This window comes from Macaca thibetana, chromosome 7 (assembly GCF_024542745.1).
Source record: "Macaca thibetana thibetana isolate TM-01 chromosome 7, ASM2454274v1, whole genome shotgun sequence".
NCBI classification, from domain to species: Eukaryota; Metazoa; Chordata; class Mammalia; order Primates; family Cercopithecidae; genus Macaca; species Macaca thibetana.
This window is the reverse complement of record NC_065584.1, coordinates 45,757,346-45,779,580: the sequence shown is the minus strand read 5'-3', so window position 1 is coordinate 45,779,580 and position 22,235 is coordinate 45,757,346. Positions and strand designations below refer to the sequence as shown.

General features: G+C 38.5%; 1 protein-coding gene across 1 annotated transcript in view; it reads left to right on the top strand.

Moving 5' to 3' along the window:
- The window catches only part of SYT16 (synaptotagmin 16), a 241,309-nt gene that overhangs the window by 102,956 nt on the left and 116,118 nt on the right, over positions 1–22,235 (top strand). The window contains 1 exon segment of the mRNA XM_050797762.1: positions 2,137–2,316. Coding sequence (XP_050653719.1) covers positions 2,137–2,316 — 180 coding nt within the window.

Genomic DNA, 22,235 nt, shown 5'->3' with positions numbered 1-22,235 from the left:
ACACTTGCAATCCCAGCACTTTGGGAGGCTGAGGCAGGCAGATCACTTAAGGTCAGGAGTTCAAGACCAGCCTGCGCAACATACCACAACCCTGTCTGTACTAAAAATACAAAAATTAGCTGGGTGTGGTGGCGCACACCTGAAATCCCAGCTACTCAAGAGGCTGAGGCATGAGAATCGCTTAAATTTGGGAGGCGGAGGTTGTAGTGAGCCAAGATTGTGCCATTGCACTCTAGCCTGTGTGATGGAGTAAGGCTCTGTCTCAGAAAAAAAAAATGGTGATGAGTGTAGAAAATACTTTGAAGATGGTTGATTGTGGAAAGAAGAAGATAAAGGGGTGTGGTTGAAGAGCATGTGGTGGTGAGGAGGGAATTTTAAAGGATGGGAGACACCTGGTGCATTTCTCATGCAAATGAGAAAGACACAGCATCCACAAGGGAGAGTGGCTGACAACACAGAAGTGAAAGGCAAAAAGCTAGAGAGGGGAGGAGGATGGGATCCAGAGCTCAGACTGAGTACAAAGCAGCTGATCCATCCCATATTTGATCATTCCTAGATATTTTAGTAGCTCTGGAAAGTTGGTGATGAGAAAGATGGTTTACTCCTGTTTAAGGACTCTGTCAAGTACCACACTGATTACTTTCCTTGTGTTACCTCTGTTAACCTTTGATGTAGCTGTGTTTATTTTCTCCTTTTATAGTTTAGCTCACTGAAGCACAAAGAGGTTAAATAATTTCTGGAAGGCCACACAGATAGTAAGTGGTAGTGTCATTTCAACCAAGCACTGTGACTGCTGATCCCTTGCCTATAACTACTACTACAGTGTACTGCTTCTGAAGGGAGGGGGCATAATCAATATGCACATACTTTATTTTTCATGGTGTGTGTTGGTTTTGATAGCAGGCACTGTTATTATTTTGCAGACTATGAAGTTATTATCTTGCCTGCTATTTTTGTTTTGTTTTGTTCATTCTTATATTGGCTTGCCACTAGGTTGAATCAGTAAGGCAGTATCATTTATTTCTTTATCTTTTCAAGGTGTTGGGATTGGTTTGATTCATCTTTTCTCTATTTATCTGGATAGTAAGGTTAGGCGAGTATTATCCCTTCATATTATTAAGGCTTTGTGTTATTCATATTATTAAATCATATATTAAACCTGCCCAATGATTAAAGCTGCTCTTAGGAGATTCATTTTCATAAGCATATTCATGTATACCCAATTCCCTTGAATCATTCTTAATGACATTTGTTCTGTAATCTAACCCTTTATACAAGTTAATTTCTGGATGTCTTTACTGAATGTTACTTTGGCTCAAATGTCACTTCCTTAGAGGATTCTTTCCTAAATCCCAAACTAGCTCCTCTGATCTCTCTGTTATATATGCTCATAGCTGAATGCAATGGCTGGGACTCTTTGAGGCGTACTGACCTTAGCCAGGTCAGTTAAAGGGCCGAGTTTTTCGATACTGAGGAGGAGGAGGAGGAGGGGAAGGAGGAAATGGAATTTCATCTTCCAAAATTCTAAAATATTAGCAGTCAAAACTATAATTTGAATTTCTTATATGGATGGCATTAATTATTAATTTTCTTATTGCTGTTGATAACCATGATCAAATTGCACAGTTGGATTTGCAAAATGTATCCAGGAAATGACTTTTCCTCCAATTGCCAATGTTGATGGAAATATCTATCTGAAAATTTGTCTCAAGTGATGATTGTGTAAGCTTTAGGCAGCTGCATTTTTGGAGACTTGCTTTTATAACACTGGTCCACCATGTCCAGCTAAACCCATTTGATTGAACTCTCTCTTTATTGTGTGTTTGAAGTTGAATATTGGGCTGAGTACAGCAGCAAGAAGAGTTGTACTCCAGGTAGAAGAAACTACACATTCAAAGGTATAGATGTCTCTCATCTAAGGAGCCAGCATCGCAGGATGTACTGGCCAACAGTCCTTTTCCTTTCCCCTGTACACAGTCTTGGGGGATGTCAGCCAGAGTCAGGATTTGTAGAGTATTTGTCATTTCTCATTAACAAAAGTAAAGATTCTGAATAGCATTGATCATAATTTGTTAGAACGGAAACTTAGGTCACTCTCATTGTGATGATATTTTTTTCTTTGTGTTCTCTCGCCAGTCACTCCTGAAGCCATTGGCTTCTTGTCTGCTGTTGGGGTCTTTATTGTTCTTCTGGCCGTCCTCTTCCTCTTCATCAACAAGAAACTGTGTTTCGAAACGATAGGAGGCCTTCCTTTCCTGGAGCATCGAGGGAAAAGAAAGCAATCTAAAGACAAGACTGGGATTCGCAAGGGGCTGGGTAAGCATTACGCTTCAGATTCTCCTGGGTTCAGCAACTTGCTGTGGTGTGGGTCAGGGTGGACATGATGAATTGACTTTACTAAAGAATACATTATCTTTATGAAAGTAATGTTCTCCTTAGAGTTCGAGGAGCAGATGGGAAGAGGCTCTGACCACCACTTCCCATTTTCTTAGCTCTTTAGAAGTCTCTGTTGAGTTTTCCTCTGATGAATGCTTGAAGAAAAAATATGTGTTCTGTTTGACAAGAGCTTTAATGTGTTTTAGTCTCATGATGTTAGAACGATGTTGACATTTCACTTGTTAGTTGTTTTTGAGATTTTTCAGTGCTCAGGACTGTGTCTCACCTTGTATGGCAATGGTCATTTTTCCAAAGGGAGATTTTTACTCTTTAAGCTCACTGAGTATACTGTGTCATTTACTCACTGCCTTCAATTTGATGAGGGAAAAATAACACACTTAAAGATATAATTGGCTTCCTGCTCTTAGAGGACATACTCTATTTTCAATTGCTGAAGCATAGAACTTTGCGATACAGGATGTTCTCACAGAGGGATGGTTATCACACAGATGTGGGACATTTAAAGAGAGTACTCTTATCTTACAGATAATAACTTTGCTGTTTTTTTTAATCAGTCTGATTATTACTCTCCTTTTCCATACCCCACAAGGTATGGGGCATGATGTACCTGGTCAAGGAGCAACCTTACATTTTTTTTGAGTGAAGGGAAGGTCTTGAAGAGAGTACCCTCCAGGTATCCTATGTTCTTGGTGTGTTCTAAGTATGCCTGGATCAAGGGGAATATTTGGCTTACCGATATGGCAGCTTTTGTAGCCATGGATAGTTCAGCTTTTTTGCCTTGTTATAAGAAAGGCATAATGTAGGAATAAAGGCATTTATCTATTGCTTATAACAAATTATCCCAAAACTTAGTAACTTAAAACAATAAAAATTCATTGTCTAACAGTTCTTGAAGTTCAGAAATTGAGGAGTGGCTTAGCTGGGTTATTCTAGATCAGGGTCTGTTGTAAGGCTGCAGTTAGAATGTCATCTGAAGGCTTCAGTTAGAATGTCATTTGAAGGCTGGACTGTGGCTGTCAGAGTCCCCTCTGGGATGGCAAAAGGCCTCAGATCAGATCCACGTGGAACCCTCCACAAGGCTTCTTGAGTGCTTTATGATGTGGCAGCTGGCTTTCCCTGGAGTGAGAGATCCATAAGAAAGCAAGGAGGAGCCACCGCTCTTTTTATGCCCTAGCATAGGAAGTCTTACAATGTCACTTTTATCACATTGTGTTTGTTCACTGAGCACAGCTCAAGCTCAAAGTTTGGGAAATTCAGTTCTACTTTTTGAGGGGGAGAGTATCAAAGAGTGTGAGGACATATTTTTAAATCTCTATGTGAGATAATAATAATGAGAGAGGTGTAAATTGCAGATTTGGCAATTGCTTTGGCATTCCTGCTGTTGCATTGGCCTTATTCTTTGAACTTCCCATGGGACATATGACTTATTCTGAAAATAGAATGGAATATTTTAAATAGAGCTTGCTATGCAAAAGCTGGGACTTATGAATGATTTAGACACTACTGTCCCAGCTGGGACATAGGTGAGTGAGATGAACAGATGTCTGTTTGGCCATGGGTTGGTATGAAGGTAGGATTCATCATGATTCATCTGTTTCTCTCCCTTCAGCAGCTGGCTGTCACTCATTATGTGACCTTGGCAAATTATGGAACCATTACGAACTTCAGTTTCCTTGTTTGCATATTGGGATTATCAGTACGTCTCTCATAGGGTCAACCTAGATTAAATTAATTAATTCTGTAGAGACACCAGCATAGTGCCTATAGCAATGCAACAGCAATAGCAAGTCACAGTGATGGCTGCTAGGAATGACATTACACATTCATGAATTGTATTCATTACTTAAATTGGTAGGTTAAAGTTGGTGATGTTTTCTCCTTTGCAAACTATAATGGGTATGAGGAACTGAAGTTAGAACTATTTAAAATATTTCCTTTTTGTCTCGTTTGACATTTTATCTGAATATTTTAGAGACAATTATGAATTATACTTGCAAATAAGTTGAGGTTTTAAGAATGTTGAAACAATAACAATAAAGCATGAACAAAAGCTGTTCGCTCAGGAAACACTGAAAAATACATGTCTCTAATTCAGAGTGGGGTCATGTAAAGGGAGCTTTAAAAATAGTTTCTTCAAGAGCATCCCCAAATTATAATGTCTAAAAAGCAAACACCTTCACTTTGACATTTCTCCTTTTACAAGTTTAATTATTGTTATCAAAAGTCTTTGAAAAACATGCTTCTACCCCAGATTGTGTCTAACCTTTGATATTTGCCTTAATTATCCTCAGAGTACTGATTTCTCGGTGAAGTTGGGATGTTCTTAACATATTTTGACAAACATAAAGAAGGAAGGCAGGCAGCCTGGTGTGGTGGGAAGAAGCCCAGTACAGACAGACAGAGCTTAGTTTTGCCACTAATTGGCCACGATATTTTGGGAAACTCACTTCACCTCTCTGAGCCTTAAGTCCTCATTTGCAGATTGATGAGTCTGGACTAGGCTTCTCCCATTCTCATTCTGTGATTCTGTTTGGTTCTTCGGGTTACCATAGCAACTTCTTCTCTAGCTTTCAGTCTATGAATGGAAGATAACTAATAAAAATGAGACCATCCTACTCTTAGATTAAACCATATGAGATTGCCATTTTTGTTGATCAAAAAATGATAGAATATCAGAAACTGAATGAATCATTTTAATCTAATATATGTGATGTTCTGAAGAATAAAATAATTCTTTTCGATTATGTGGTAACACCAGAGAGGCAAGAGTGGATGTTTATTTTCCAAACCTACTATGCAAAATGATTTGCTTGACAAAAATACCTTGCTTTCCTTTAGGCTATATATCTTTTAAAGTTTAAAGAATTTACAGACGTCATTCTGCCTGGATTTAGGCAAGGGGACAAAGAAACTGGAATGGTGTTTTCCTAATAACATAGGTAATAGTAATAATAATAATACAGATAATGATCATTGGTAACTATCATTTATTTAGCAATTACTATTATCAAGTATTTTACATGCATTGTTATTCTAAGTATTTTACATGCATTATTTGATTTCTTTATGTAATGTTCTTGTGTTGTTCATTGACAATGATTGCTTTGGGGGAAGGATGAATATCATTTGGAACAAAAAAGCCAATATTCAGATTTGAGATAAAAAATTGATTAAAAATAAAAATTTCACAGTGAGATAATAGTTTTTAAAAGAAGCCCAGCTTTGAGAGAAGAGGGGGAGAGAGAGAGAATATTTTTGTTGTTTTGTTTTGTTTGCTGTCCCCCCGCAAAAAAAACTTTATATTCCAAAAGCAAAATTTAGGAGTTGGTACAAAGAGCTTCATTTTAAGAGGCACAATATAGAAAGCATAGACAATGTAACATGAGGGCATTTCCTCCCAGGCAGGCAAGGGAAGAAGAATGCCCTTCCTCTTCTGGAAAGGGCAGACCATGACTTGAAAAGGTGAAAGGAAAGAGGTTTGGAGACCATGAAATGTTTCCTGGACCAGACCCTGAGAAGGAGGACAGATGTGGGACCCAGTCAGGCCAGTTGTGATAAGAAGGTTGGAATTCAGCACGCCCCACAAAGAGTTGGAAAGGAGAGTGCCGCGTGCTTCTTTTTGGAATTGTGGCAGGAGACTGCCTCACTGGTGTCCCATGTAGGCCTGGGGGGCTGTGGTGGGGCGAATATACTGGTGGTGCTGGAGGGAGAGAGAACTTGACAAGACGCCGCTGCTACAGTTCCTCTGGTGAGCAGGAGAACACTTGTTTTAGAAATTTCTGCCTGACCCTGGCGGTGGGAGCAGGGGCAAAGAAGATAGCAGAGGAATGAGTCAATGTGCCTGCCGGCAGTTATTGCAGCTTGCCGTGAGGTGGGCCTGTATTGGAGGCTGGAGGATGAACAGTCCAAGGCTTTTTGTAGTCAGAGCTGGCTTCATGGGCATGGAACTGCACAACTGCCCAAAGCCTACACTTAGAAGGGCCCCTGTGCTTGGCTTAGTGATGATGTGCTGTTGCAGTCTTGAAATTCTTAGTGATTTTCAAGGGCCCTGCATTTTCATTTTGCACTGAGTCTTGCAAATTATATAGCTTGTGCTGCCTAGGGTCATCACCAAGAGGTACTCCTGCTATGGAATGCTGTAAGGCAGAGGTTGATTCTCCTGGAGTCAGCAGGAGCCAGCAGGAACAGCACATCATGTTAAATAAACTCACACCAATGCCCAGAGGTTCCCTGCTGTAAGAGAACATGAAGGTGGGAGTGGAAATCCCAAAGACTGATACTTTATCCAAAATGAAATTGACTGAGTTACTTTGAGTGGCAAGTTTAAGTTTAGTTTCTCAACACTGAGCATGGGAAGGTGGAGGATTCTCCAGAGAAAGATAAGAGCACTGAGTAAGTAAGGAAACAGGTTTTGTACATTGTGGCAAAGCTGGTGCTTAGCTGGAGCTCAGAAGGATGGTTGCTAAAATGTGACAATTTATCCCTACCAGCTGGTAGAAAGACCCAACTAGCTGGTTCCTGCACAAGATTACCCTCTCCTCTCTACCTGCAACTAAACAGCTACCTTCTGAGTCAGCAGGGGCTTCTGACCTGCCCCAGCAGCTGTGGCCAGATTCTTTTTGCTTGGGCCATAATGACTGCTGTTATCAAATACTTTTCATTTTATTTCTGCATTTAGGTGAAAGTATGTTCAAGTACAGGTGCTCCTCCACTTACAGTGGGGTTAATTACAGATAAACTCATCATAAATCGAGAATTTTAGATAAAGACAAAAAAACATATGTTAAACCAGTGTAAGTTGGGGACCATCTGTGCACCTTTCCCACTCACAATTCAACAAACAGGTGCTAGTATCATCTCCATTTTATAGATGAGAAAACTGAGGTGAGAGTGATGAATTCTTTTTTTTTTTTTTTCAAGCTATTAAGTGGCAAGGCTGGGACTCAGACTAAACATTGCCTGACCCCAGTGGCCAACATCTTAATTGCCACATGTATCAGTCCATTTTCATACTGCTATAAGGAACTGCCTGAGACTCGGTAATTTATAAAGAAAAAAGGTTTAATTGACTCACAAATCAGCATGACTGGAGAGGCCTCAGTAAACTTAATCATGGTGGAAGGTGAAGGGGAGGCAGGAGCCTTCTTCACAAGGCAGCTGGAAGGAGAGGTGCTAAGTGAAGGGGGAAGACTGCCTTATAAAACCATCAGGTATTGTGAGAACTCACTCACTATCATGAGAACAGCATGAGAGAAACCATCCCCATGATTCAATTACCTCCACCTAGTTTCTCTCTTGACATGTGGGGATTATGAGGATCCTATTTGGTTCTTAGGGTTACAATAACAATTTCTCCTCTAGCTCTGAGGATTACAATTCAAGATGAGGTTTGGGTGGGGACACAAAGCCTAACCATATCATTCTGCCCTTGGTTCCCCCCAAATCTCATGTCTCTCTCACATTTCAAACCAATAATGCCTTCCCAACAGTCCCCCAAAGTCTTAACTCATTTCAGCATTAACTCAAAAGTCCAAGTCCAAAGTCTCATCTGAGACAAGGCAAATCCCTTTCACCTATGAGCCTGTAAAATCAAAAGCAAGTTAGTTACTTCCTAGATACAGTGCAGATACCGGCATTGGGTAAATACACCCATTCCAAATGGGAGAAATTGGCCAAAACAGAAGGGCTACAGGCCCCATGCAGGTCCAAAATTCAGTGGGACAGTCAAATCTTAAAGCTCTGAAATGATTTCCTTTGAATCCATAGCTCACATCCAGGTCAGGCTGATGCAAGAGGTGGGTTCCCATGGTCTTTGGCAGCTCTGTCCCTGTGGCTCTGCAGGGTACAGTCCTCCTCCTGGTTACTTTCATGGGCTGGCATTGAGTGGCTGTGGCTTTTCTAGGCACACAGTGCAAGCTGTTGGTGGATCTCCCATTCTTGGGTCTGGAGGACAGGGGCCCTCTTCTTGCAGATATTAAGTAGTGCCCCAGTGGAGACCCTGTGTGGGGGCTTCCACCCCACATTTCCCTTTCTCATTTCTGGAGTAGAGGTTCTCCATGAGGGCTCAGCTCCTGTGGCAAACTTCTGCCTGGACATCCACACATTTTCATACATCCTCTGAAATCTAGGCAGAGATTCCCAAACTTCAATTCTTGACTTCTGTGCACCCACAGACCCAACACATGAAAGCTACCAAGACTTGGGGCTTGTACCCTCTGAAGCAATACCCTGAGCTGTATTTTGGCCTCTTTTAACCATGACTGGGATGCAGGGCACCAACTCCCAAGACTGTACAAAACAGCAAGGCCCTGGGCCTGTCCCACAAAACATTTTGTCCTCTTAGGCCTCCAAGCCTGTGATGGGAAGTGCTGCCATGAGGACCTCTGACATGCCCTGGAGACATTTTCCCCATTGTCTTGGTGATTTACATTTGACTTGTTATTACTTCTACAAATTTCTGCAGCCAGCTTGAATTTCTGCCCAGAAAATTTTTTTAAATTTTCTTTCTATTGCATAGTCAGGATGCAAATTTTCCAAACTTATGCTCTGCTTCCCTTTTAAACATAAGTTTTAAATTCAGATAATTTCTCTCAAGTTCAAAGTCCCATAGATCTCTAAGGCCCTAGGGCAGGGGCAAAAGGCTGCTAGTCTCTTTGCTAAAGCCTAGCAAGAGTGGCCTTTGTTCCATTTTCCAGGAAGTTCCTCATCTCCATCTGAGATCACCTCAGCCTGAATTTTGTTGTCCACATCATTATTAGCATTTTGGTCAAAGCCATTCAACAAGTCTCTAGGAAGCTCCAAATTTTCTCACATCTTACTGTCTTCTTCTAAACTCTCCAAACTGTTCCGACCTCTGCCTGTTACCCAGTTCCGAAGTTGCTTCCACATTTTCAAGTATCTTTATAGCAGTACCCCACTCTTGGCAGTACCAATTTACTGTATTAGTCAATTTTCATACTGCTGTAAAGGACTGGCTGAAACTGGGTAATTTATAAATGAAAGAGGTTTAACTGACTCAGTTCAGCATAGCTGGAGAGATCTCAGGAAACTTAATCATAGCAGAAGGAGAGGGGGAAGCAGGCACCTTCTTTACAAGGCAGCAGGAAGAAGTGCCAAGCAAAGGGGGGATAGCTCCTTAGGAAACCATCATATCTCATGATACTCACTATCATGAGAAAAGCATGGGGGAAACCACCCCCATGTTTCAGTTACCTCCACCTGGTTTCTGCCTTGACACGTGGGGATTACAGTGATTATGACGATTACAGTTCAAGATGAGATTTGGGTGGGGACACAAAGCCTTACCATTATCACCCCAATTTTCTGCCCATCTAATCTTCCCAACATAATCCACTGCTTCATACCTTTGAAGTAAACTTCTGGGATGAGAAAAATCAGAGAATGGAGGATTTGGGGGGTGTATTAGTTTCCTATGGCTGCCATAACAAATAGCTACAAACTTATTGTCTTAAAACAACATAAATTATTTTTGCACAATTCTGGAGACCCATATTCTGAAATCAAGGTGTCAGCAGGGCCACAATCCCTGGAGACTCTAGGGAGAATCTGTTTCATGCCTTGCTCCTAGCTCCTTGTGGCTGCCAGCCATCCTTGGCATTCTTTGGCTTGTGGCTGCATCATTCCAATCTCTGCCTCTGTCTTCACATCACCTTCTTCTCTGTGTCATTAGTCACTGGAGTTAATCAAGGAATCTAGTCTCATCCCAAGATTCTTCATTTAATAACATGTGCAATGAAAGACTCTTTTTTTTTCAAATAATATAACATGCATAGATTCCAGGGATTAGGACATGGACATATCTTTGGGGAGCTACCATTTGGCCCACTATAACAGGAGAAGAAGGTGGAAGCCCCACTTGGCAGTGGTTTCCAATCTTTTCAAATAGGTTGATGAAAATTGGAGGCAAGATTCTCTTTTCTCAATTTTCCTCTAGCACTGGTATTCCACACTCCCCAACTGGGGTTATAATGATTCTTACAAAGGAAAGACATAACAAAAGCTTGTCAGACACTTATGATATAGATTGTAATTAGCAGTCAGGGTATTTTCTAACTGTAACCTCAGTTGAACTACACAGGATCTCAATTCTGGGAAGCTTTTAAAAACTACCAGTGTGAGGCTCACTGCAAATTAATTACATCACAACAGAGAGTGGCAGGGCAAACTTATAGCTTTAAAAAGAATGCCAGGTGATTTAAAGGTGTGGCCAGGTGGAGAACCATTGATGAAAAGGGATAGGCTTATTGTTAAGTTCCCCTTTTAAGTCAGGAAGGGAAGTGCTTGAGCAGAGTGTTAACACTGGACCAGTGCCCCTTTGCTGCTGCTCACACAAAGTATCCATCTGGCGGTTTCTCCACCTGGTTCCCTCTCTCACTGCTTCAGTCTACCTTGTGAGCAAACAAGGTTTTTCCTTCATGATGCTTTCCTCCTGACTGCCCCATATATATTGTGACACTACCAGCAGTTGACTTCTGCACAGGGAATAAAACATAGTTATTTAGGAAATTTGTCTACTCTATAAGATTATTCAAGTTTGTCAAATTATAACCAACTTTAATTTAAATTCAAGATTTCGAGACTTTTAGAAGTTTTTGGTGAATTTGGCCAAACAGAAGAGTCTGGCCGTCCCATCTCTGTATCTTTCAGTATCCTCTTAATGATTTGGATAACGTTCTGTTTTCCTTTTATACCCATATAAGGAAGAATAATGACAAATTTTGTAAAATGGTGTGAATCAGGATCTGAAACAGATGTAAAAATAAAAATAGATAGTATAGTAGCTTGATATAGGGATGTAGCAGTGGTCTTATTATTATCATTATTTTTGGCTCCTTGAGATGGAGAGGAACATTTAGCCATGTGCTCATCTTATAGTTGTAAATAACCATCGTCAGCTTCTTCATACTTCATATTTAGTATGATTGATGAATTAGGCAGAGAAAGGCATTTTTCAGGATAATGTAAAATCAGCACAATCCATAGTCTTCTTTCCTGGGGCATTTTGTTGCCTTCTTTAGCAATGAATTTTCTTTTACCTGTACCCAGAGTCTAGGTTCCTTCACCTGCAGGTCTGTGCAGTGGCTTCCTTTTAGGCATGTCCTACTCAGATGAATCTTAAATGAATCAAATATCTTGGAATAAAGAAAAGGACATATTCCCCTCCTTTTCTTTTTAATTAGATGATTAAAAATAAATTCTGGCCAGGCTCAGTGACTCATGCCTATAATGCCAGCACTTTGAGAGGCCAAGGCGGGTGGATCACAAGGTCAAGAGATTGAGACCATCCTGGCCAACATGGTGAAACCCCGTCTCTACTAAAAATACAAAAATTAGCTGGACGTGGTGGCATGCGTCTGTAGTCCCTGCTATGCGGGAGGCTAAGGCAGGAGAATTGCTTGAACCCGGAGGCAGAGGTTGCAGTGAGTCGAGATTGTGCCACTGCACTCCAGCCTGGTGACAGAGTGAGACTCTGTCTCAAAAAGAAAAAAAAAAATTCCACTGGGATACCTTTTGACAGTCTATAGAATTGCACAATAAGTTTTAGAATTGAGTTTTCAATCCCTAATTGTTTTAGAATTAAGGATTGAATGCTCTTTAGAAAACTGATATCTTCTACATTCCCCAAGCCCTCCACTTTTGTAGTTTTTTGTCCTGAAATAATAGGATACTTAAAATGTCCCCTTTATACTTATTGTGTCACCCTTCTCCACTGGGACATACATAAAACAAAACCCAACTGGAAGGGTGGTCCCTAGTGTGGGAAGGACACTTGTGAGTAATATAAGTTACAAGGTATTTTTTCTTCTGATTTTAATATCTTAATTTGCATAGAATATACATTTCTCTCACTATGGGTTACATTATATTGCACTGTAAAATTGCTGTTTTTGTAGGTGAGAAGTTTCATATGGTTCAACCTAATATATGATATTAAACATTTGAAAATTGAGGAACTGTAAAAGTTTATTTGAACATCAGGACAAGCCTTGATATATCTCATTGCAATGTGTAGTTACTGGTTTTGGTTACTTGATTAAGGCACAAATAATTGAGAATTGATATTAATCTTATATTTTGCTTTAAAAATATATATAGGCTTATAATAATTCAGATGGGCCCATCACCTGTTTGGTGGGTGCAAATTCCAAAAAACTCAGGTGAGAGATTACTGGTTTGAGAATATTTATTCATCCATTCAACATTATTCATTGTGAATCTGTGTCATGCCACACATTGTGCTAAGTGCTGGAAACAAAATGGTGAAAAAGAGAGATGTAGTTCCTACTCTTTTGGAAATTACATGCTTTTGACGAAGACAGGGAAACACAAAACCAAAAATAAAGAGGCAAATAAATAAAGTAATTATGGATTGTTATAAACATGGTAGGGGCTTAACAAAAGACTAATTGACAGGACAGGGAGATATACTTTAGATAGGACTGAGATCATCTTGCTCTTTGCTGGGCAGACAAACTGAAAATTCTGTAATGGCTATAGGGAGCTCTATTAGGGAGAGTTTTTCCAGAGAAACAGTACCGACATTGTGTGTGTGTGTGTGTGTGTGTGTGTGTTTGTGGTTGTGTTTAGAGAGAGAGAGAAAGAGATTTTAAGGAATTAGCTTATATGATCATGGAAGCTGGCAAGTGTAAAATCTGCAAGTTGAGCTGATAGACTGGAGATCTAAGCAACAGCTAATTTTGCACTTCCAGTCTGAAGACTGTCTGCTGCACAATTCCTTCTTGCTTGTGGGAGGTCAGTTTTTGTACCATTAAGGACTTCAGTGAATTGGATGAGGCCCACCCACATTATGGAGGTCTATCTGCTTTGCATAGAGGTCACTGAATTAATTATTAATCTCATCTACAATAATATTATCACAGAAATATCCAGACTAACAATTGACCAAATATATGGGTGCCATGGCTTAGCCATATGGATGCATAACATTAACCATCATAGGATCTTACCTTCCATCCATCCGTATTTGTGTTTTGTTTCCTTCAGTATATTATGGTGGGGAGGTTGGGAAAAGAAAATCTTCACTAAAAAACTTATTATGGAAACGTTCAACCATACAAGAAAGTAGAGAGAAAAGTCATATAATGAACCCCATATGTCCATCACACAGCTTCAACAATTATTAACAAAGACAATTCATTTCCAAATGATACCTTCTTGTCTCCATTTTCTTGTTTCCCTGGCTCAGAGAACATCCCTTTAAAATCTCCATCCTGTATTATTTGTTTTCTTGCAACTTAGACATGGGTTATTGTCCCCTGCTTGAGAATTTGACCCAGCAAATGAACATGTTACACAGCCAGCTGATTGCTGGAGATGGAGGCATTAGATTCGAGGTTGGGAGGGAACTAGAAGTCATTTGACAGATCTGCGCACATTTACAGTTGGAATATGAGCAGCCCTACTTTCTGAGTTATTTACATAAGGGTGCATGGTGAGTTTCCTTAGAAACAGATTCTTCTTGGGGCATTTGAGCTTCCTCTGTGATGCTAGGATGGTAATAAAAACAAATCTGAAGCTCTCTTTAAGTATGAATTGCTGTGGAAATGTTTAACACCTAAGTTTGAGAGCTCCCTAAACACACATCACTATTTCAAAAGCTGCAGAAGATTTCCCTCATGCTTTTTCACTTTACCAATGACTGTGTAACATATGGGTGTGTATATATATATATTTAACATATATAGTTCTGAGTCTTATTTTTAGTAGAAGCTCTGGAGCCAGTCTATGTTTGAAATAGTCACAGCATGGAATTTTATGACTGAGAATTCTAGACAGCCCTCAGTAAACCTTGGTAGTCCACATAGACGCACTCAGTAAATGCTTTTTTCTTGGTTGATAGAAGTTCTTCCTTCAGTCCTGCAGCATGGGTGTATTAGTCCGTTTTCACACTGTTGATAAAGATATACCTGAGACTGGGTAATTTATAAAGAAAAAGAAGTTTAATGAACTCACAGTTTCACGTGACTGGGGAGGCCTCACAATCATGGCAAAAGGTGAAAGGTATGTCTTACGTGGCAGCAGGTAAGATAGAGAGAATGAGAGCCAAATCAAAGGGATTTCCCCTTATAAAACCATCAGATCTCGTGAGACTTATTCACTACCAGAAGAACAGTATGGGGGAAACTGCCCCCAAGATTCAGTTATCTTCCACCAGGTGCCTCCCATAACACATGGGAATTATGGGAGCTATAGTTCAAGAAGAGATTTGGGTGGGGACATAGCCAGACCATATCAATGGGTCTCCAGGATGATCTCAGGCAGCCTGAAATGTACATCTTTTTGCTGGAGACAGTGACACTATCTCCCCCTACTTTATGGGAAGTGTTGAAGGATTTTTGATGTAGTGGAGATAAATATGTCATTTTCAATTATAGATGAAGACATTTTTTGTAAGTTTAAAGTTTGTGTGCTTGTCTGCACATGCTAAAGACTGGCATCATTAACAACAGCTGTTCTTTCGATGGCATCTTCCAGAGAAATCTCTCTCCAAGATATATCCTGTCTGGAGGATACCATAGGTGGTAAAAGTTACATTTGTCAGAGGAATATTGGGGTTTTATGCTTCTCTTGTCAGCAAGACCCTAATGTTTATTCCACTTTAAAGAGATATATGCCTTAAATTAAAATCATAATTAGTTGATGGGTGGGAAGCAAGGAAAAGAGATTTTTGTGTTGTTTGGGTAGAATAAATTAGTAGAGGTGACTGTTTCTGCATTGAAGTGGGTGTCTATGAGTTTATATGCTTGACTAGCTATTAGAGTAATCAGTTTTAAACCAGTTATTGGAGTAATAGGTTTACAATTTCATTACTTTCCTTAGCCTGACAGATTAAAGTAAAAGAAAGAGCATGTCTGTGTTTATACACTTCCATTAAAAATATATGTTTTCCTCTAAAGCCTACTTGAGGAACAAATACCTTATTCATAAAAGCTCTCATAATAATGGCAAGCTTGTGTTATTTCAGACTCTTTGATTGAAGTTTAATGAAAAGATGACAGGTATTATTTGAAGTGTGTGAATTTAGAAATTTGAAAAACATTTTGAATCTTATTTTCTTATAGTTTTTCTACTCTGGATCTCCTAAACAGTTCTTGATACTTTTGAACAAATAATTTCAGGTTTTTTGTTTTTGTTTTTGTTTTTAGAGATAGGATCTTTCTATGTCATCCAGGCTAGAGTGCAGTGGTATGATCATAGCTCACTGTCATCTCAACTTACTGGGCTCAAGCAATCCTTCAGCCTCAGTTTCCTAAGTAGCTTGGACTTCAGTGGCAAGCTACCACACCAAATTAATTTTTCTATTTTTTCTAGAGATGGGGGTCTCAGTATGTTGCCTAGGCTGGTCTCAAATTCCTGGCCTCAAGGAGTTCTCCCACCTTGGCCATTCAAAGTCTGAGGATAATAGGTGTGAGCTACTGCTCCTGGCTTAATGTCAGCTTTATTGAATGAAATTGCTATGTGATTAAAAACTGCTTATCTTTTTTGTTTTCCCCCAGTGAGCATTGACTACAGAGTGGTAATTTATAGTTGCCATTCCACAAAAGTGCAGAACATTTGATGGGAACAGGGTGATGAAGAGAACCTACATTTAGGGCATTAACCCTTTGAATATTTCTTTTCAAAATTATCTTGAAGCAAAATCCAAATCATGGCATTACAAGACATTACAGAAAGTATGGTGAAGCTTTCAATGTTTTACCTTGACTGTTTAACAGAAAGGTTTTTTAAAGATTTGCATTTGATCTTCCCAAATCCCTCCATCCCCCTTCTGTCCCTAAACAATTAATGCCTATTAAAGCTACACTCAGTGCTTCTTTAGTCTGTGTTGGAAAGATGTCAGAGTCCTGTTAAATTTTTATTTTTCCTACTGTTTGTTTTTGTGGTTAAAGACCTAACTGGTATTAATTTTAATAACATTTTAGGCCAAGAATTCCATTTAGAATTTCTCCAAAGAAGCTGAAATGAATCAAGTGTGTTTTTTTCTGTGGGACTGTGCTTAGCAATGGAAGCCAATGTGAAATGTCATTTTCATATCAGTTGGAAGATTTTTCATTCCATTAGCTGCTCTATTACAGGACTCATATTTATATTAAAATTATTTTTGGCATGAAATTTTTAGTATTTTGCTATCAGAAAGTAGAATCTTATTCACTATGGGTGATGGTAGTAAGTCTTAGTTGAATGTGAACTGAGCTATGCTAACAGAAGACTACAAGGTATTTGCTATTCCTCAGTAAGCAAGATTCCACGTCTTTTAGTAAGAAATTGGAAGGATTCAAGGAGAAAGAGGAAGAAAAAGCAACAGACAGGCATTGTTGGCTTAAAATAGAAATATAACTAGCATTTTGGTTTAACTGAATGGATACAATCTGTATAACTATATATAATGCTATAAAATAGGTCACACATGTATGTAGAATTAGTTAAGAACATTTGGCTCCACTATCATGCCTAGAAAACAGTGCTTCCCAGTTCTTATGTGAAATTCCCTGCCAGTAGAAAGGGAAATGTAAAAGGAGTGTTTTCAAATATTCTTGGATTGGGGTCACTTTGGCTTGGTAGACCTGAGAGACATCATGTACCACTCACGTAACCTACTTATGTTTGCAACCACAAAGATCCCATTAAGGCTGCTGTTTTTGATGGAGTCCCAAGAGGATCTGATTATTAATGTTTGCCAGACACAGAAGCATTGACAATGTCATATTATTAGCATTACTATTCTAGCAGCCCAGTCATCAAGGACCCCAGGAGACCTCATTTTGCTAACCACTAATGAAGAAGATAAAATGTGTAGCAATAGTCACTTCAGTAATGAACAATTTTACTACCTGTTTAGTTTGAAGCTTGTGTAAACAAATGAGAAAATATAAGGAAAATATCAAACAGTTGTTAGCATTGATTTAGATAGGGACTTTCAATTTATGAATGCTGATGTGTTCATTCATTGGAGGGGGCCAGTATAAATTAGGATGTCAGGCTGTGTCCTAGGATCTAGAAGAAATATTTGCAATGAATTAGTAATTTGTGATGGAATGGTTTTCTGCCTATCAATAAAACTTCCATCAGATGAAAGATTTATATTTTCTCATCCCAGAGTGGGGACCAGATTAAAACCTGTTGTGTAATTGTTGGTTGTAGGGTATCTTTCAGAAACAGACCAATTTCAGCAATCTGTGCCTTTATAGAAGTGACACTGGGAAATAGAGATCCTTTTAAGACTCTGAAAAAGGTATAAAGATGATCTCCAGGAAAAACCTCATTCATTAGACATTTTGCAAATAGTTTAAAATTTATAAAAACCATCCCTAGATTTTATAGGAGGTTAACCTCCTGATTAAGCAGATCTAATTTATGGAGGCCAGTCTCAATTGAGTTCAGATTGATTTGATATAAATATTTCTTGAGTGACTTCTATGTGCTCGATATGGCTGCTAGATGCTAGAATTTGTGATTTGTTTATATCATAGTTATGTTTGAAACAAAATGAATTATATGTGTATTGGCTACCAACAGTAGTAACAAGTCCAGTGGAGGTGGCTAAGGGGAGCTCCCCAAGATCCTGCTTTAGAATGTTATTTTCAGAGAACATTGACAACTTACCAAGTGTAATTCTATCATTTGCAGGTGAAGAAATGGAAGCCCATGATATTAAACATATTTTTTGAGTTCATAAATAGTACAAAGGTGGAACTGGCTCATGGTGCCTGATACCTATTTTAGTGTCATTCCACTGTCTCTCCTAATCTCTTAATGAAAAAAAAAAGTAATTATAAGGTAAACAGACACCTGATTATTATTGTTACTTATTATTAAGTTGTTTAACCAGCTATAGAGTTTTTAAAATAGAAAATACAGAAGTAAGCTTTAGCTTTGCTCCGATCAAAAGACTAATAAATACCAAATTTATGATGTCTGAATGAATACAATTTATAGACATTCTCATTCTGATGGTGAATACTGGATATTTTTTCTTGAAATGTAAAGGATTGAATATTATTATTAGAACAAGTACTTTCATAGATTTGAATTTGGGAAAATATATTGAGGCCCTAATTGAAAATCTAGTTTTTAAAATATTAAATCATTTAAAATGATAAACATAAAATACTGTAGAAACATGTAAAATGTGTTAAAAATGTTAACTGAAAGAAGCAATATGTAATATTTGTGTATGTTTATATATGTGGAGCTATGTATTCAAATATTCAAAGATATCGATGGCCTGTTCTATGGTAGTCAGTTACTCTGCTTGATGCCGACAGCATGGCAAAGACAACAATTAACCTACTCCCTGATCTCATAGAACTTCTTGTTTAGTGAGAAAGACAGATATTAAAAAGAAATAATTTTATAATTCATCAATAAGCTACAATTATAGTAAGTGTTAATAAGAAATAAGAGGTGTTATGAGAGAATATTTCAGTGACATCATTTAGTATGGATTATGGCGGGGGGAAAACATTGTGAAAAGTGAAGTGTAACGTGGGACCTGAAAGGAGATGGATGGGCACTGTCAGGGTCGGGGATCCTGGAGGGAGAAGAGCTTTCTCAGCCTGTGAGAGGAGCCTGGTGAAGTCAGCAACTAAAAGGAGGAGGTGAGATGCCCCAGCATAGAGAGCAAATAGTGCTTAAAGACAAGATGGAGCCAACCAGGCATGGCCTTCTGAGTCCTGTGAATTTTGAACTTTGTCATAAGTGTAATGGGAAGCCATTTTAAACACTGAATGACGTGATCAAATATGCATCTTAGAAAAATCACAAAGTTCATTTTGTGGAAATGGGGTAGGAGTGAATGCAACGGGGTCATTTAAGAGGCTGTTGAAGTGGTTCAGTTGGGAAATAATGGTGACTTGGGCTCAAGTATTACCTGTTTAGGTGGCAGAAGGCCATAGAGTTCAGAGTTATTTAGATGAAAGAATGGGTAGGCCTTGGTAATAAATTCTGAAGGAGAAAGAGTTGTCAAAGGTAATTATTAGTTTTCTATATAACCTGAGGATAACTGTGCAAATTACAAGGAAAACGATAGAAGAAATGTGCAAAAATAATTGGAGTTGTGTGAAGGTGGAGGGATTGTGAATGATTTTTTTTCCTTTTTTTTTTTTAACCAAATTTTTATAAGGCTAATATTACTATTATAATTAGTAAAAAAAAAAAAAACTTAAACACTGAATGATTGCTGATATTTAGAATATTTTTAAATCTATCTCAAGAGGGTTACAGTGACCTTAGTTCCATCAGTTTTGACCTACTTTTGAGCCTAGTGCTTTTCAAGTGATACAAATGATGTTTCCATCTGTGCTTTGGGGACAAAAATGAGTAATCTGGTATATCTTATAGTCTGGAAGTAATTCTTATTAATTGTGTCTGCATTTTGCCTTCTTCAATTTTATTACATTACCTCCTAATTATGTTGCTTCATACTGTGGATGTTATTTGAGATTTCAGAATCTCCTCTACTGGGGGCCAGTAGATGTGCGCCGATGGCCCTGGAGCACAGATGCCCTTTTGGAAAAGGTCTGTAGTGATTGCTTTAGACTGGATGATGATAAGATTCTTCCTCATTTTGGTTGGAGTTTTAAAAGGGCAAGTGTAGTTAAATAGAATTCATTCTTTTTTCATAAAAATTTTATTATATGTGTATCTGAAAATGGATTTCTGTGCAAGAGGGGTGATAGTCTCTTTAAAAATACTGTGTCATTAAAGCCATGTTAAATAGTCCCTCTGGAGATACTGAAGACCTTATGTGTTTATATAACCACTGAGTATTTGCAGAGCATGTTTAAATCTCTGCCTTGGATATAATAAATACTCAAAAATACTCAATGGGCTTATGAAATCTAAGGAATACTTACAATGTGCTATTGCTATAATGTTATAAACCTTGAGCAATGTAAAACTTTTATTGAGCCAGTCCTAGTTCGTTTGAGATCATCATGCTCCAAAGCTATTTGTTGGGTAGAGTTTAAAAATACATTTAAATTTAACCCTTACTTGACTTAAGCATAAGTTTATAATCTTTTTAAACTTCATTATGCTTATTTTTAAAAGTAACTGTGACATTTTACATTTTTTAAAGCATTCCATCAGTGAAACAGGCAACTGTGGTGTACTAGAAACAGAATAAACTTTAGAGCTAGACAAACCTGGATTTGAACCCCATGCTTGCCACTTAGGAAAATCACTTTACCTTTTTTATTTCTAATTTCTTTACTATCTAATTGCAATTTTTTAAAAGATTTGGAGTAATGGTTAAAGTAAGAATTTGGAATTCAACAAAGGAGGATGGAAATACCAGTTCCACCTGTGTTATAGATACCAGTTCCACCTGTGTTATAGATATAAACCTAGGGCAAGTCACTTACCCTTTCTGAGCCTCAGTTTTTTCAACTGTAAAATGGGAAGGCCAATGTTTTCCACAAAGAGTTTTTATTCATGTAAGTTGTCAAAAAGTATTGCGTACTATACAGTGTTTGGAAAATGCTTGATATATTGATAGTACCATTTTTTCCCCATGGTATTAACTCATTAGGGAAAGATGATAAGAGTTTAATATATTTTTACCTTTTGAAATATCATGAATTTGGGATTAATATTGAATACCTGATGTTGAGTGCCTGTTAATACTGGGCTCTGTTATAGGTGCTTAAACATTGCCTATGTAATCCCAGCACTTTGGGAGGCTGAGGCGGGCGGATCACCTGAGGTCAGGAGTTTGAGACCAGCCTGGCCAACATGGCAAAACCCTGTCTCTACTAAAAATACAAAAATTAGCCGGGCGTGGTGGTGGGCGCCTATAATCCCAGCTACTTAGGAGGCTGAGGGGGCAGAATTGCTTGAACCTGGAAGGTGGTGGTTGCAGTGAGCCGAGATCATGCCACTGCACTGCGACAGAGTGAGACTCCACCTCAAAAACAAACAAACAACAAAAACAACAACAAAAAACAACCAACCAACAAAAAATATTGTCTAATTTGATTTCCATGGTGAGTTGGAAGACAGGGAGTAGTGATTTTCCTGAGATCCTATTAGGATCTCATCCTCCTAGATGAGAACATTTAGATGCACTCACTAGTGTGATTTGCCTTGTGCTGTGGAGCAAGTGAGAAGCAGACCCAAGACAGTCTTATTTTGTGTGATTCTAAAGCTATTAATATGTCTTTCCTTTGTATTGTCTCATTTTTCTGTGTCTAACAATGAAAGTATATTTTGATTATAGGGCAGCTTCACTTTTCATTTTATATTAACTGCCTCCCTGATGTCCAGTGTAAAAAGGCCTATTGGATTGCTCATGCTCCGGCAGTGACAATATGGCTGTACTGTATCCATATTGTTACCATAAAGAGTCCTCAGTAGTCCCTTTTTATATTTGTTGAGATGCCAACATTTAGAATACATTTTGGACAAATGCTGTAGAAGATACTTCATTTCAATGACACATATTCCAACCCACATAAGAAATTTGCTCTTAATGGAAAACACCTGTAGACTCCTCTGAATCATATTAAGGATGAATTGCAGCCTATTTTATAGTTCTTATTTTGACTCCATGCATTATTCATCTTCCTAAGCTTTCTTATTTATATCAGGTCTATGCAAAATGTCTTTCTCCAAAAGGCATGATAATTGTCATAAAAATAATTAGCTTTATGACTATTCTAGTAAGTCAATAATAAATAACCAATGTTTTATAGGTGACACAAGAAAGTTAACTGACAGCTATGAGAAGACACTTGAAATAAACCCATGGTTCTTGACTTTTACTTGTGACTGACCTATGAGTGTTGGTGAAGAAT